The 11,728-nt window shown below is 37.7% G+C and overlaps 3 protein-coding genes, 1 long non-coding RNA gene and 2 pseudogenes across 5 annotated transcripts; 5 read left to right on the top strand and 1 right to left on the bottom strand.

Annotated features, from left to right (window-relative positions):
* Nucleotides 1-1,939: 1,939 nt before the first annotated feature.
* LOC149188680 (ADP/ATP translocase 3, mitochondrial-like) overlaps nucleotides 1,940-11,728 on the bottom strand; it is a 29,917-nt pseudogene continuing 20,128 nt past the window's right edge.
* LOC149188685 (DNA topoisomerase 2-like) lies at nucleotides 2,993-3,691 on the top strand. Its single transcript, XM_089411689.1, has 2 exons — nucleotides 2,993-3,311; nucleotides 3,497-3,691. Exons 1-2 carry the CDS (start codon nucleotides 3,255-3,257, stop codon nucleotides 3,659-3,661), a joined length of 222 nt encoding a protein of 73 aa, XP_089267815.1. The 5' UTR covers nucleotides 2,993-3,254; the 3' UTR covers nucleotides 3,662-3,691.
* On the top strand, nucleotides 3,762-4,438 carry LOC149188684 (uncharacterized). Its single transcript, XR_016255831.1, has 3 exons — nucleotides 3,762-3,940; nucleotides 4,036-4,191; nucleotides 4,309-4,438. It is a non-coding gene; the product is annotated as an uncharacterized LOC149188684 (long non-coding RNA).
* On the top strand, nucleotides 4,492-8,113 carry LOC149188683 (DNA topoisomerase 2-like; annotated as a pseudogene). The gene is made up of 9 exons (XR_016255830.1): nucleotides 4,492-4,802; nucleotides 4,899-5,087; nucleotides 5,177-5,363; nucleotides 5,474-5,523; nucleotides 5,784-6,209; nucleotides 6,344-6,546; nucleotides 6,646-6,701; nucleotides 6,789-6,879; nucleotides 7,152-8,113. The product of XR_016255830.1 is annotated as a DNA topoisomerase 2-like (transcript).
* Nucleotides 7,972-9,505, top strand: LOC149188682 (uncharacterized). Its single transcript, XM_089412385.1, has 3 exons — nucleotides 7,972-8,004; nucleotides 8,190-8,280; nucleotides 8,553-9,505. The coding sequence occupies exons 1-3, from the start codon at nucleotides 7,972-7,974 to the stop codon at nucleotides 9,353-9,355; spliced, it is 927 nt and encodes a 308-aa protein (XP_089268511.1). The 3' UTR covers nucleotides 9,356-9,505.
* On the top strand, nucleotides 9,373-10,889 carry LOC149188681 (uncharacterized). Its single transcript, XM_089412384.1, has 3 exons — nucleotides 9,373-9,405; nucleotides 9,591-9,681; nucleotides 9,954-10,889. The coding sequence occupies exons 1-3, from the start codon at nucleotides 9,373-9,375 to the stop codon at nucleotides 10,754-10,756; spliced, it is 927 nt and encodes a 308-aa protein (XP_089268510.1). The 3' UTR covers nucleotides 10,757-10,889.

Here is an 11,728-nt window from a genome sequence, read left to right as displayed (position 1 = left end):
TGTATGTTAAACATTTTAGCTTGGTTAAAATAAAAATCAACTATTAATTTTTTTAATTTTTATAAATTACTAATAGTAATTTTTAAGCTCCAGGTTTATGATAACCCATGGTATTGACCCATGGTAATACCATGGTATTCATGTGAGCCTGGACTATTTAAAGGGGAAATTCTATCATGTTAGATCCATCTTAATTCTGGGTCTACCAAGTGCTCAGAGGGATAAATAGATTTCATCCCCCTAAGAGTGGTAGATGTGGATTTAAGATGGATATAAGTTGGTTTTTATGATAATGAAGATATTAAATATACTTAGGAAATTATATTGTAAAAACATCTTAAGGTGAATGGTTAAAGCATAAACATTGGACAAGTAAATTTGTATACTTCTGTTTTAAACTGAAACAAATCCAGGGCTAAAAGGAATGGATTGATTGCAGTAGTCATCCTTCTATAACTTTCCAACATATGCTGGAGTAAACAGATTGTAATTTGGGTAATTTTTCTAATTGCAAACAGGAACATACTTGTGTATTGGCAGGGTGGTTACGAGGTCCCTAGAAGTGATGAATTTGAATTTATCTTGGTTTTATATATAGTATTAGGTTTTTTCTCATGCTTTCTGTGAATGGCACGAGTGAATTCTATCCTACACCCACTAGGTTATCGATATGTAATTTCGGTAATTTTGATTTCAAAAGATATTTTAAAGAAATGCAATGATTTCATTTGTGTATTCAATAAACACAAGATTTAATAATTGAGTAAAATATTCGCCATGCCTGGTGAGAGATTCTTCAAAAAATTATATATACATATTATTGATAAAATCGCCTTCCATTTTTCCTATATACCATGGAGATTCGCTCGTTTATTATATATGTAAATTTAGGGGGGGTTCTTAAAATTTTCTCTGGAATTACCCTGCCTCATAAAATTTATTTTACTTACGAATCTATTTTGTGCAACACTTGATCGATTCTCAGAGGAAAGGTTCTCCATATTCCTCACAGATCTTATTGAGTAACCTTTAACTGCTTGAAATTTGTTGACTTATTTCCTTCAATTCCTTGAAAGCATGGTTTCAAGATACATACATTCCATTAATCTCCCCAATTCTTCTGGATTTTTTAATTAGTTTCTAATGCATTCATTTTACAATAGAAATTGCATTTGTGATGATTTTCAAAAAGTTCTTGAACTTGTTTTTGAAGGAACTTGATATAATCAACTGCTGCATCTAACATGTTTGCAGTGTTGGTTTGCTTGTCTATGTTTTGCACAAGTTGCTGCAAATTTCTTGTCTTTTCACTAATGCATGTTCTTCAAACCCTTTCTAAAATAATTCATGGATGTGTTGCACAACCTCTCTTTTCTCGAATATTGCAAGGAACCGAGTCCTAGAGTAGCTTCTCCATTGCAATTTTGGAAGGTGATTAGGTTAGGTTGAACTGATGATTTAATCCCATGGAAACATGACTACTTGGCTCTCCCTTCTGTGACTCTATTGATAAGATGCTCTAATATTCCAGTCAAAGGAGGTAGCGTACCATATAAGGATATTATTTTTCCCTGAGTTGTCAGCTTCAACATAATCGAATTCCTAGAAATAAGGGTAGGACTAGTCTTAGACACAGCATGATTTACAAAATAGTTGAATAGGAAATAGCTATAATGACACCCAGAGGAAAATTTGAAGATATGTTTCAATTATTATCAATAGTTTGACATGATTAATAGGGGCAACTATAGTTTTGGATATTGTAGCAGAAACCCCTTCCATGAGAAATTCAATCATGAAACCAGTAAAACATTTCTATGCAAGCGCTGAAATAAAGACAAATAAATGGTTGGGAGCCAAAGCTACATTGTTTGCACACGAAGCATGTATAAATGAACTCTGCAAGCCACCATAACTCTAGACAGGGGCCAACAATGCTCTAACCAAGAAGAAAACTTGCAAGGAAGTTATTCTGAAGATCACCAATCAAAACAACAGGCTTCAGAGAATAATACATTCTAAAATATAAACCATGATAGACTATAATCCCCACACAAGAAATGTTGAACCCACGATAGAGGACCACAATTCCATCAGATTTCATTGTCTTCTTGTAGACATCAACAAACCCATTAAATTGCCTCTCCCCTACTTTCTTTTCATCCTTGTTATCATTAGCCAGCTGACTTCAAGCATAGCCAAAAGAATAAACAAAAAGGAGAGAAGATGCATCAGTTGCACCACCAAAGTCCAGGTTTCCAGCAAACCATTTCTAGTTTCCATCCCTACTTTTCTTGAAATTAAAGAGTCTCATAGTGGGAAAATAACAGATAACATTTGCAGTGTTTCCTTTCCATAATGGAATGATACCTTCATAGAAGAAGTTTTCCTTCATTGAGAATCCTTATTTTCTCCTCAACGCAATAAGAAATGAAATCTTTGAACCCTACGCTTTGTAATAATGAGATTTGGAAAAGTCACTATTATTAAAACCAAAATTGGATTTCGAGGGTGGAGGTGCTGCTGGTAAGCAGTTTCTCGCCTGGGGGTGCCGAATTTCACCACAGATTGCCACGTAATCAAAGGTGGTTTTGTCAAAAAAAGTCTTCAAACCCCCCAACAGTTAAATCTTAGATGACCTTGGGGTTACCAAAATGGAATAAGAACTATTTATTCACAAGAGCCAACATCTTCCATTGGAAACTGCGAGAAATTTAATGGTTGAGTTAAAACAAAAAAATTAATTTTAAACTTAAAATTTTATAAAAATATATTCGATAGTATATTTTCATAAAATTAACATTATTATTATTATAACAAAATAAAACAACATCGTGTATTAAACCTTTTTATCCATGACAATTCACCTGTAATGTCCCTTAATAATAAATAATAAATAATAAATAATATAATATAATATTCAAATACAAGAAAATAAATAATAAATAAAAAATAGTAATAGTAAATAAATAATACATAATAATAAAATAATTACGCCGTAAGGCGTTTCCCTCTGAGATCCATCCCCCATTTTGTCTATGTGTCCTCCTCTGACGCCGTACGATGAGATGTTAGACGATTACAAACACCAGAACCGTCGATCAAAAATGTCACTGAGGCGATGCGGTGAGGCGATGCGGTCCGGGTAATGAAGAGCGCGGAGTGCCAATCGCCATTCCACATACCGATATTTCTTCCTCTGTTACTCCGGTTTATTGTGTAAATAATATATTCTTCCACATTCTGCGCTGAAAATGGTGTCAAACGACAAGGCCTCCGTCACGAAGGAGCTCAACGATAAGCACAGAAAGGTAAAGCTTCAAGGTCTCATGTTTTTTCTTTGAATAGTTCCGAAAATGTAGTGTGGATTTTGATTTATCTGTAAATGGGCCGAAAGCCCTGGAATTTGTTTTCTTTGTATATTTTGTAGTCCGAGCTCTATTTTTACTAGGGTCAGCTATTTTTTGTTTTGCCATTCATTCCTGAAATTATGCAGGGTCTCGGTACAAGTACTTCTAAAGAGGGGAAAGAATATTTTAAAAATTTGCAAAAACATAAAAAAGACTTCATGTGGATTAACGATGACGATGGAGATGCAATTGAATTAGCCTTCAGCAAGAAGAAAATAGAGGCCAGAAAGAACTGGCTAAGACATTTTTGAGGTAATGAAATTAGTTTCCATAATGAGTAAATGTTGTTGAATGGAAGACTGCTAATTTGCTCACAATTCTAACATTAATGAATCTAATAGCAGTCGGGGACATATTTGGACCAGACTGACAAGCTTATCAAGTACAACGACTTTGTAAACAAGGAACTGATCCTATTTTCCATGGCTGATTTGCAAAGATCCATCCCATCCATGGTTGATGGTTTGAAACCAGGGCAAAGAAAAATATTGTTTTGTTCTTTCAAGAGAAATTTTGTTACGCAAGCAAAGGTTGTCTCATCTTACCATGAAATTATTTACTCCCTTATCGGCAGTGCTTATCGGACTCTTGGAATTTACAATAATAATGTTGTTTCCTTAAACAGGTGGCTCAATTCTCGGGTTATGTCTCAGAGCATTCTGCTTACCATCACGGTGAGCAGAGTCTTGCTAGCACAATTATTGGAATGGCACAAGATTTTGTTGGAAGTAACAACATTAACCTTCTTGCCCCGCTTGGACAATTTGGTACCAGAGCCCAGGTGAGAAATTCAGGGAGGTAGTTGCTTTTGAATCTTAATGATCTTTACCACTGCTATTTATTCTTACATCTAAATGAAACCTCCTGCCTATGTGGGTCGTTTATGACGGTGGAAAAGACCATGCAAGCGCTCGATATGTTTTCACATGCCTGTCACCAATAACACGCTTCTTGTTCCCAAAAGACGATGATGTACTCTTGGATTACTTGAATGAAGATGGCTAGAAAATTGAGCCAACGTGGTAAGTAGTTTGGTATAGAAGAGTGATAAATTGTTGTATTCAGAATTGTGTATAAGTTGATAGGCAGGTACAGAAGGATGGCGAATTGTGGGATTCAGAAATTTCGTATAACCCTGGGGAGTCTTGTACACCAGGAATTTGTGTTATATATATGTTTTATTGCAAGCATGGGTTTTCATTGGTTTTCTGTATGTGGCTTAGATATGTGCCAATTATTCTGATGGTCCTTGTGAATGGAAGTGAAGGAATTGGAACTAGTTGGAGTTCCTTTGTACCTAACTACAACCCAAGGGATATTGCCGCAAATATAAAGCGCATGCTTAATGATGAACCCTTGCAGCCAATGACACCTTGGTACAAGGGTTTTAAGGTAATATTCTGTCCATTATTCAATATAGAGATTTGCAGAATATTTTACAAATTTGATTCAACCGTTGTTTTCACTCTTGATCTTGGGTGTGTTCAGGGTACAATTGAACAAACAGCTGTAAAGGATAATTGTGTGAGTTACACGATTAGTGGCATCATAGAAGAAATTAATGAGACCACACTGAGAATTACAGAGTTGCCCGTTCGCAAGTGGACTCAGGATTACAAGGAATTTTTGGAAGCGTTGATGCCTGGGAATGATAAGATTAAAGATCCATTCATAAGGGTGGGTTGCTGTCATTCATACAAATAGGTTACACGTAAGAATTTTTAAATATCGTGAAATGATTTTTAATGAAAATATTTGTCTTCCAGGACTACAAGGAATACAATACTGATACCAGGGTCCATTTTGAGGTGTCACTTTCTGAAGAGAATATGAAGATTGCACTTCAAGAGGGTCTTTTAAAGAAATTCACACTGACTACTACAGTCAATACAAGTAACATGCATCTTTTTGACTCAAAGGGAATCATTCATAAATATGAGACCCCTGAGCAAGGTACATTCCTTAAATTCATCATTATTTGGTTGTCTGGTAGGCTTCAATCTTGTATTTAAATGCATGAGTTGAAGAACGGTTCTAAATGGGATTACCTCATAAACTTGCAGTTCTGGAGGACTTCTATCATATCCGACTGGAATTCTATGAAAAGAGAAAGGTAGGGTTTTTCTGTGCTATCCTCTTTAGCCAGAGCCTTCTTTCTGGCTTAGCATTACCAACACATTTGTTTTCTGCCATTTCTGTGCCTGCCCTCTTTGTCTTACTTTGTCTCCAAGAACTTGTTTTGGCAATGCCTCGTCAAAAGATGCCATGGATTGAAATTTTGAAAGCCCAACAAATTGTGTTTTTGTTTCATATAATGAACAACAAAATTTTGGAATGAACGCTTTTAACATTGAATTGAAATTGTGAATCCAGAAAGTCCAATTGGACAACCTTCAGCTTGATTTGCTGAAATTGGACAATAAAGTTAGATTCATACTGGGGGTTGTAAATGGAGAAATCATAGTGAGCAACAAGAAACGTGCAGAGTTGCTGCTTGAATTGAAGAACGAAGGCTTCACCCCATTCCCCAAGAAGGGAAAACCTGTTGAGGCAGCTATTGCTGGGGCAATAGAAGATGCTGAAGAGTCTCCTGAAGACAACATTGAGACAGTAAAGGGTGTTCGTGCTGGAGATTATGAGTATCTTCTATCCTTGGCAATAGGAACATTGACTTTAGAAAAGGTGCAGCAATTATGTGCTGAACGAGACAAGCTTGAGGATGACGTTGAGGAGCTTAAAAAGGCAACACCCAAATCTCTATGGTGGAAAGACTTGGATGCCTTTACAAAGGAGTTGGATGTATGTTCCTCATCTTTTGACACCTTTGGTAGATCGAGATTTGTGTGATTCATCCTGTCTGATAAACGAGTTGCTTCATCCACTCTTATGGCTTTTGGTATATTTGGTTTCTCACTTGTCTGTAATTTTTGTAGGCTCAAGAACTACAGGAGCCCAAGGATGATGAATATGAATTGAGCAACATGGGAAATGATTCTGCCAGAATCTTCAGACAAGTAGGCAAAAACCAGAGAAAAAAATACCAAAAAAACTGTAACTGCTGAAAAAACTGATTCTCAATCAACCACCAACAATCAGGCATCGACTGCCTCTCTTACTACAACTAATGCACAGAATGGTAATGCTGTTTTTAATCAACTGCGATTGAAATTCACTGTTATAAATGTCATCCCTGTGGTTGTAAAAGCTTTGACGTATGCCTGGCATCTATCTGCAGAAATTGCGAAACCCAAGCGTGGAGGCGGCAAGAAAGGGGCTGCGAAAAAACAAATGGTTTGTTTAAGTTGCTTTCTATTTATTTCCGTAGGATCCAATTTATGTTGTTGTTTAACATGGATGATGTGAATTGGATCTTTTCAGGAAGTGGAAAGCGATGAGGACGATGAATTAGATACCAGCCTGCAGGATCGGTTGGCATCTTATAACAATGGCTTATCAACAGATCAATCAGGTTCCTCATCATATTTTTTCTGCAGCAATTGATATTTACTCAAGAGATGAGATAAGATGAGATAATTATATCTATGTCCAACTAATGACCACAAAGTAGGTCAAAGGGACTATTGAGTACAATGATGTCCATAAATTGTGGGATTACCAAACAGTCTCCTATAAAAAATACAATGCATGAATATAAAACTTTTGTTATTTGGGCACTTCAGTCTCTTCTAATATAAATTTGCATTCTGTAATCTGAGTACTTGTATTTTTTTCAATTTGCAGTTGTTGAGGATCAGGGAAGCAAACAAAATTCACCAACTGAAGATTTTAAACCAAACCAAAAAGAGACCACTAGACGGGCAAAAAAGGCTGCCCCTGTCTACGTTGAGATGTCAGATGAAGATGGTACAATGGAAACCATTCCAGAAGAAGAAGAAAATGAAGAGGGAGAGAAACAACCAAGGAAGGCTGGTGCAAAAGGGAAGGCTGCCAATGGGAGAACAAAGAAGGCCACTATTGCCAGTGATGGTGATTCTGATTTTGGAATTGATGAAGATGACGACACTGATTATGAGGAAGCCATTCCTAGGAAGGGGTCAAAGAAGCGTGCTGTTGCTAAGGCCTCCAAACCCTCGAAAACAAACCCTAACAAGTCTAATTCTACAACTACTGCCCCTGTACCTAGAAAGAGAGGATCCAAAAGGCCAACCCAGGGACAAAAGCTGATTGATGAAATGCTAAAGCCTACTTCTGTTGATGCTGCTGTTGATGCTGTACAACCATCACCTTACAAGAAATCCCCTGAGAAAAAAGTGAGAAAAATGAGACCATCTCCTTTCAACAAGAAAAGTGGATCAGTAATGTCAAAGCTGATGCAGGAGAGTGATACAAGTCCTCCTAGTGCAAATGGCTCTGCTGGATCTTCGTCCAATAGTCCTGAAGAAGTCAACGAAGCTCCAAAGCCAGTTGGGCGAAGCAGGCCACAGAGAGCGACTCGAGCTCCTGTGCAGTATGCCTTGAGTGAGAGCAGTGATGAAGATGAAGTTGAGATCAGTGATTCAGATTTTGTAGAAGATGATGACTAAAGTAGGAAAGGTTCTCAATGAAGAATGTGCATCTTTTACTTGGTATTCTGGTGGTTCTGATTTCAAAACAGTTGTATCATTAGTGCCTTTTACGGCAAACTTCAGAACGGCTTTTCTTTTAGCATCAATGAATAGAAGATTATGACCAATCTAGGAAAGTTGCTTTCTATTTATTTCCGTAGGATCCAATTTATGTTGTTGTTTAACATGGATGATGTGAATTGGATCTTTTCAGGAAGTGGAAAGCGATGAGGACGATGAATTAGATACCAGCCTGCAGGATCGGTTGGCATCTTATAACAATGGCTTATCAACAGATCAATCAGGTTCCTCATCATATTTTTTCTGCAGCAATTGATATTTACTCAAGAGATGAGATAAGATGAGATAATTATATCTATGTCCAACTAATGACCACAAAGTAGGTCAAAGGGACTATTGAGTACAATGATGTCCATAAATTGTGGGAGAACCAAACAGTCTCCTATAAAAAATACAATGCATGAATATAAAACTTTTGTTATTTGGGCACTTCAGTCTCTTCTAATATAAATTTGCATTCTGTAATCTGAGTACTTGTATTTTTTTCAATTTGTAGTTGTTGAGGATCAGGGAAGCAAACAAAATTCACCAACTGAAGATTTTAAACCAAACCAAAAAGAGACCACTAGACGGGCAAAAAAGGCTGCCCCTGTCTACGTTGAGATGTCAGATGAAGATGGTACAATGGAAACCATTCCAGAAGAAGAAGAAAATGAAGAGGGAGAGAAACAACCAAGGAAGGCTGGTGCAAAAGGGAAGGCTGCCAATGGGAGAACAAAGAAGGCCACTATTGCCAGTGATGGTGATTCTGATTTTGGAATTGATGAAGATGACGACACTGATTATGAGGAAGCCATTCCTAGGAAGGGGTCAAAGAAGCGTGCTGTTGCTAAGGCCTCCAAACCCTCGAAAACAAACCCTAACAAGTCTAATTCTACAACTACTGCCCCTGTACCTAGAAAGAGAGGACCCAAAAGGCCAACCCAGGGACAAAAGCTGATTGATGAAATGCTAAAGCCTACTTCTGTTGATGCTGCTATTGATGCTGTACAACCATCACCTTACAAGAAATCCCCTGAGAAAAAAGTGAGAAAAATGAGACCATCTCCTTTCAACAAGAAAAGTGGATCAGTAATGTCAAAGCTGATGCAGGAGAGTGATACAAGTCCTCCTAGTGCAAATGGCTCTGCTGGATCTTCGTCCAATAGTCCTGAAGAAGTCAACGAAGCTCCAAAGCCAGTTGGGCGAAGCAGGCCACAGAGAGCGACTCGAGCTCCTGTGCAGTATGCCTTGAGTGAGAGCAGTGATGAAGATGAAGTTGAGATCAGTGATTCAGATTTTGTAGAAGATGATGACTAAAGTAGGAAAGGTTCTCAATGAAGAATGTGCATCTTTTACTTGGTATTCTGGTGGTTCTGATTTCAAAACAGTTGTATCATTAGTGCCTTTTACGGCAAACTTCAGAACGGCTTTTCTTTTAGCATCAATGAATAGAAGATTATGACCAATCTAGGAAAGTTGCTTTCTATTTATTTCCGTAGGATCCAATTTATGTTGTTGTTTAACATGGATGATGTGAATTGGATCTTTTCAGGAAGTGGAAAGCGATGAGGACGATGAATTAGATACCAGCCTGCAGGATCGGTTGGCATCTTATAACAATGGCTTATCAACAGATCAATCAGGTTCCTCATCATATTTTTTCTGCAGCAATTGATATTTACTCAAGAGATGAGATAAGATGAGATAATTATATCTATGTCCAACTAATGACCACAAAGTAGGTCAAAGGGACTATTGAGTACAATGATGTCCATAAATTGTGGGAGAACCAAACAGTCTCCTATAAAAAATACAATGCATGAATATAAAACTTTTGTTATTTGGGCACTTCAGTCTCTTCTAATATAAATTTGCATTCTGTAATCTGAGTACTTGTATTTTTTTCAATTTGCAGTTGTTGAGGATCAGGGAAGCAAACAAAATTCACCAACTGAAGATTTTAAACCAAACCAAAAAGAGACCACTAGACGGGCAAAAAAGGCTGCCCCTGTCTACGTTGAGATGTCAGATGAAGATGGTACAATGGAAACCATTCCAGAAGAAGAAGAAAATGAAGAGGGAGAGAAACAACCAAGGAAGGCTGGTGCAAAAGGGAAGGCTGCCAATGGGAGAACAAAGAAGGCCACTATTGCCAGTGATGGTGATTCTGATTTTGGAATTGATGAAGATGACGACACTGATTATGAGGAAGCCATTCCTAGGAAGGGGTCAAAGAAGCGTGCTGTTGCTAAGGCCTCCAAACCCTCGAAAACAAACCCTAACAAGTCTAATTCTACAACTACTGCCCCTGTACCTAGAAAGAGAGGACCCAAAAGGCCAACCCAGGGACAAAAGCTGATTGATGAAATGCTAAAGCCTACTTCTGTTGATGCTGCTGTTGATGCTGTACAACCATCACCTTACAAGAAATCCCCTGAGAAAAAAGTGAGAAAAATGAGACCATCTCCTTTCAACAAGAAAAGTGGATCAGTAATGTCAAAGCTGATGCAGGAGAGTGATACAAGTCCTCCTAGTGCAAATGGCTCTGCTGGATCTTCGTCCAATAGTCCTGAAGAAGTCAACGAAGCTCCAAAGCCAGTTGGGCGAAGCAGGCCACAGAGAGCGACTCGAGCTCCTGTGCAGTATGCCTTGAGTGAGAGCAGTGATGAAGATGAAGTTGAGATCAGTGATTCAGATTTTGTAGAAGATGATGACTAAAGTAGGAAAGGTTCTCAATGAAGAATGTGCATCTTTTACTTGGTATTCTGGTGGTTCTGATTTCAAAACAGTTGTATCATTAGTGCCTTTTACGGCAAACTTCAGAACGACTTTTCTTTTAGCATCAATGAATAGAAGATTATGACCAATCTAGGAAAGCTATTCAGCACAATGTACATATTTTACCAAGTATTCTTCTGGTTCTGATTTTATATCAGTTATGGGTTCTTTGGATGGCATAAGTATCTTCTTGCAAGCTTCAAAAATGCTTTTCTTTAGCATCAATGATAGTTGACATAGACTACAATGTTTGTACAACTTTTTGACATCACATCCACATAGAAGCAATGTGGTTGTCACTTAACTGCACTTGTTGGCCTGGTCAGATAAAGTCACAGAGAATATCTAGAAATATCTTGTGGTTCCTTCTACAATTTAATCTTGCTGCGTATGTATCTTTATGGCATGGTCTATCTACAGCACGCAGGCCTCATTTGTTGATGCATTCCATCATTCAACTGCAAATATATTTTTGGTATTGTAGATTGCAAAGTGCAGGCCTCTTAGCATCTTGTCATTAAGTCAGTTCTGTTTCTCCTACGTCAATTGGGACATCAGGTGCAGGCCTCTTAACATCTTGTCATTAAGTCAGTTCTGTTTCTGCTACGCCAATTGGGATATCAGGTGTGCATTTTGGATCTCATATGTGAGAAAAAACTAGTCATTTTTGAATCGCAAATCTCTTGCATAAGATCCAGAAAATGGTATATCACTGTTTACACATCACATCTGCATAGAAGCAATGTGCTTTCCATGTATCTGTGATTCTACACTTATTTGCCTGGTCAGATAAAGTAGCAGGAATAGTTTGCGGAAATATCTTGTTTTATTCCAGAATTTACCATCGCTGCATTTATATTGTTATGGTGTGGGGTATGTAGAGTATGCAGGTCTCATGTGGCTGTGCATTTC

Source organism: Pinus tabuliformis, chromosome 3_1 (assembly GCF_031772625.1).
Source record: "Pinus tabuliformis cultivar Carrire ecotype Pingquan chromosome 3_1, CPIR1, whole genome shotgun sequence".
NCBI classification, from domain to species: domain Eukaryota; kingdom Viridiplantae; phylum Streptophyta; class Pinopsida; order Pinales; family Pinaceae; genus Pinus; species Pinus tabuliformis.
The sequence above is the reverse complement of the archived record's forward strand: the minus strand, read 5'-3'. Positions and strand labels throughout refer to the sequence as shown.

Excerpts from the sequence above, each read along its gene's own strand:
- LOC149188681 (XM_089412384.1), top strand. The coding sequence starts at position 9,373 with ATGAAGAATGTGCATCTTTTACTTGGTATTCTG. Across the intron at positions 9,406-9,590 it reads ATCTTTTACTTGGTATTCTG|GAAGTGGAAAGCGATGAGGA; the intron begins GTGGTTCTGATT and ends GGATCTTTTCAG. Across the intron at positions 9,682-9,953 it reads CTTATCAACAGATCAATCAG|TTGTTGAGGATCAGGGAAGC; the intron begins GTTCCTCATCAT and ends TTCAATTTGCAG.
- LOC149188682 (XM_089412385.1), top strand. The coding sequence starts at position 7,972 with ATGAAGAATGTGCATCTTTTACTTGGTATTCTG. Across the intron at positions 8,005-8,189 it reads ATCTTTTACTTGGTATTCTG|GAAGTGGAAAGCGATGAGGA; the intron begins GTGGTTCTGATT and ends GGATCTTTTCAG. Across the intron at positions 8,281-8,552 it reads CTTATCAACAGATCAATCAG|TTGTTGAGGATCAGGGAAGC; the intron begins GTTCCTCATCAT and ends TTCAATTTGTAG.
- LOC149188685 (XM_089411689.1), top strand. The coding sequence starts at position 3,255 with ATGGTGTCAAACGACAAGGCCTCCGTCACGAAGGAGCTCAACGATAAG. Across the intron at positions 3,312-3,496 it reads TCAACGATAAGCACAGAAAG|GGTCTCGGTACAAGTACTTC; the intron begins GTAAAGCTTCAA and ends GAAATTATGCAG.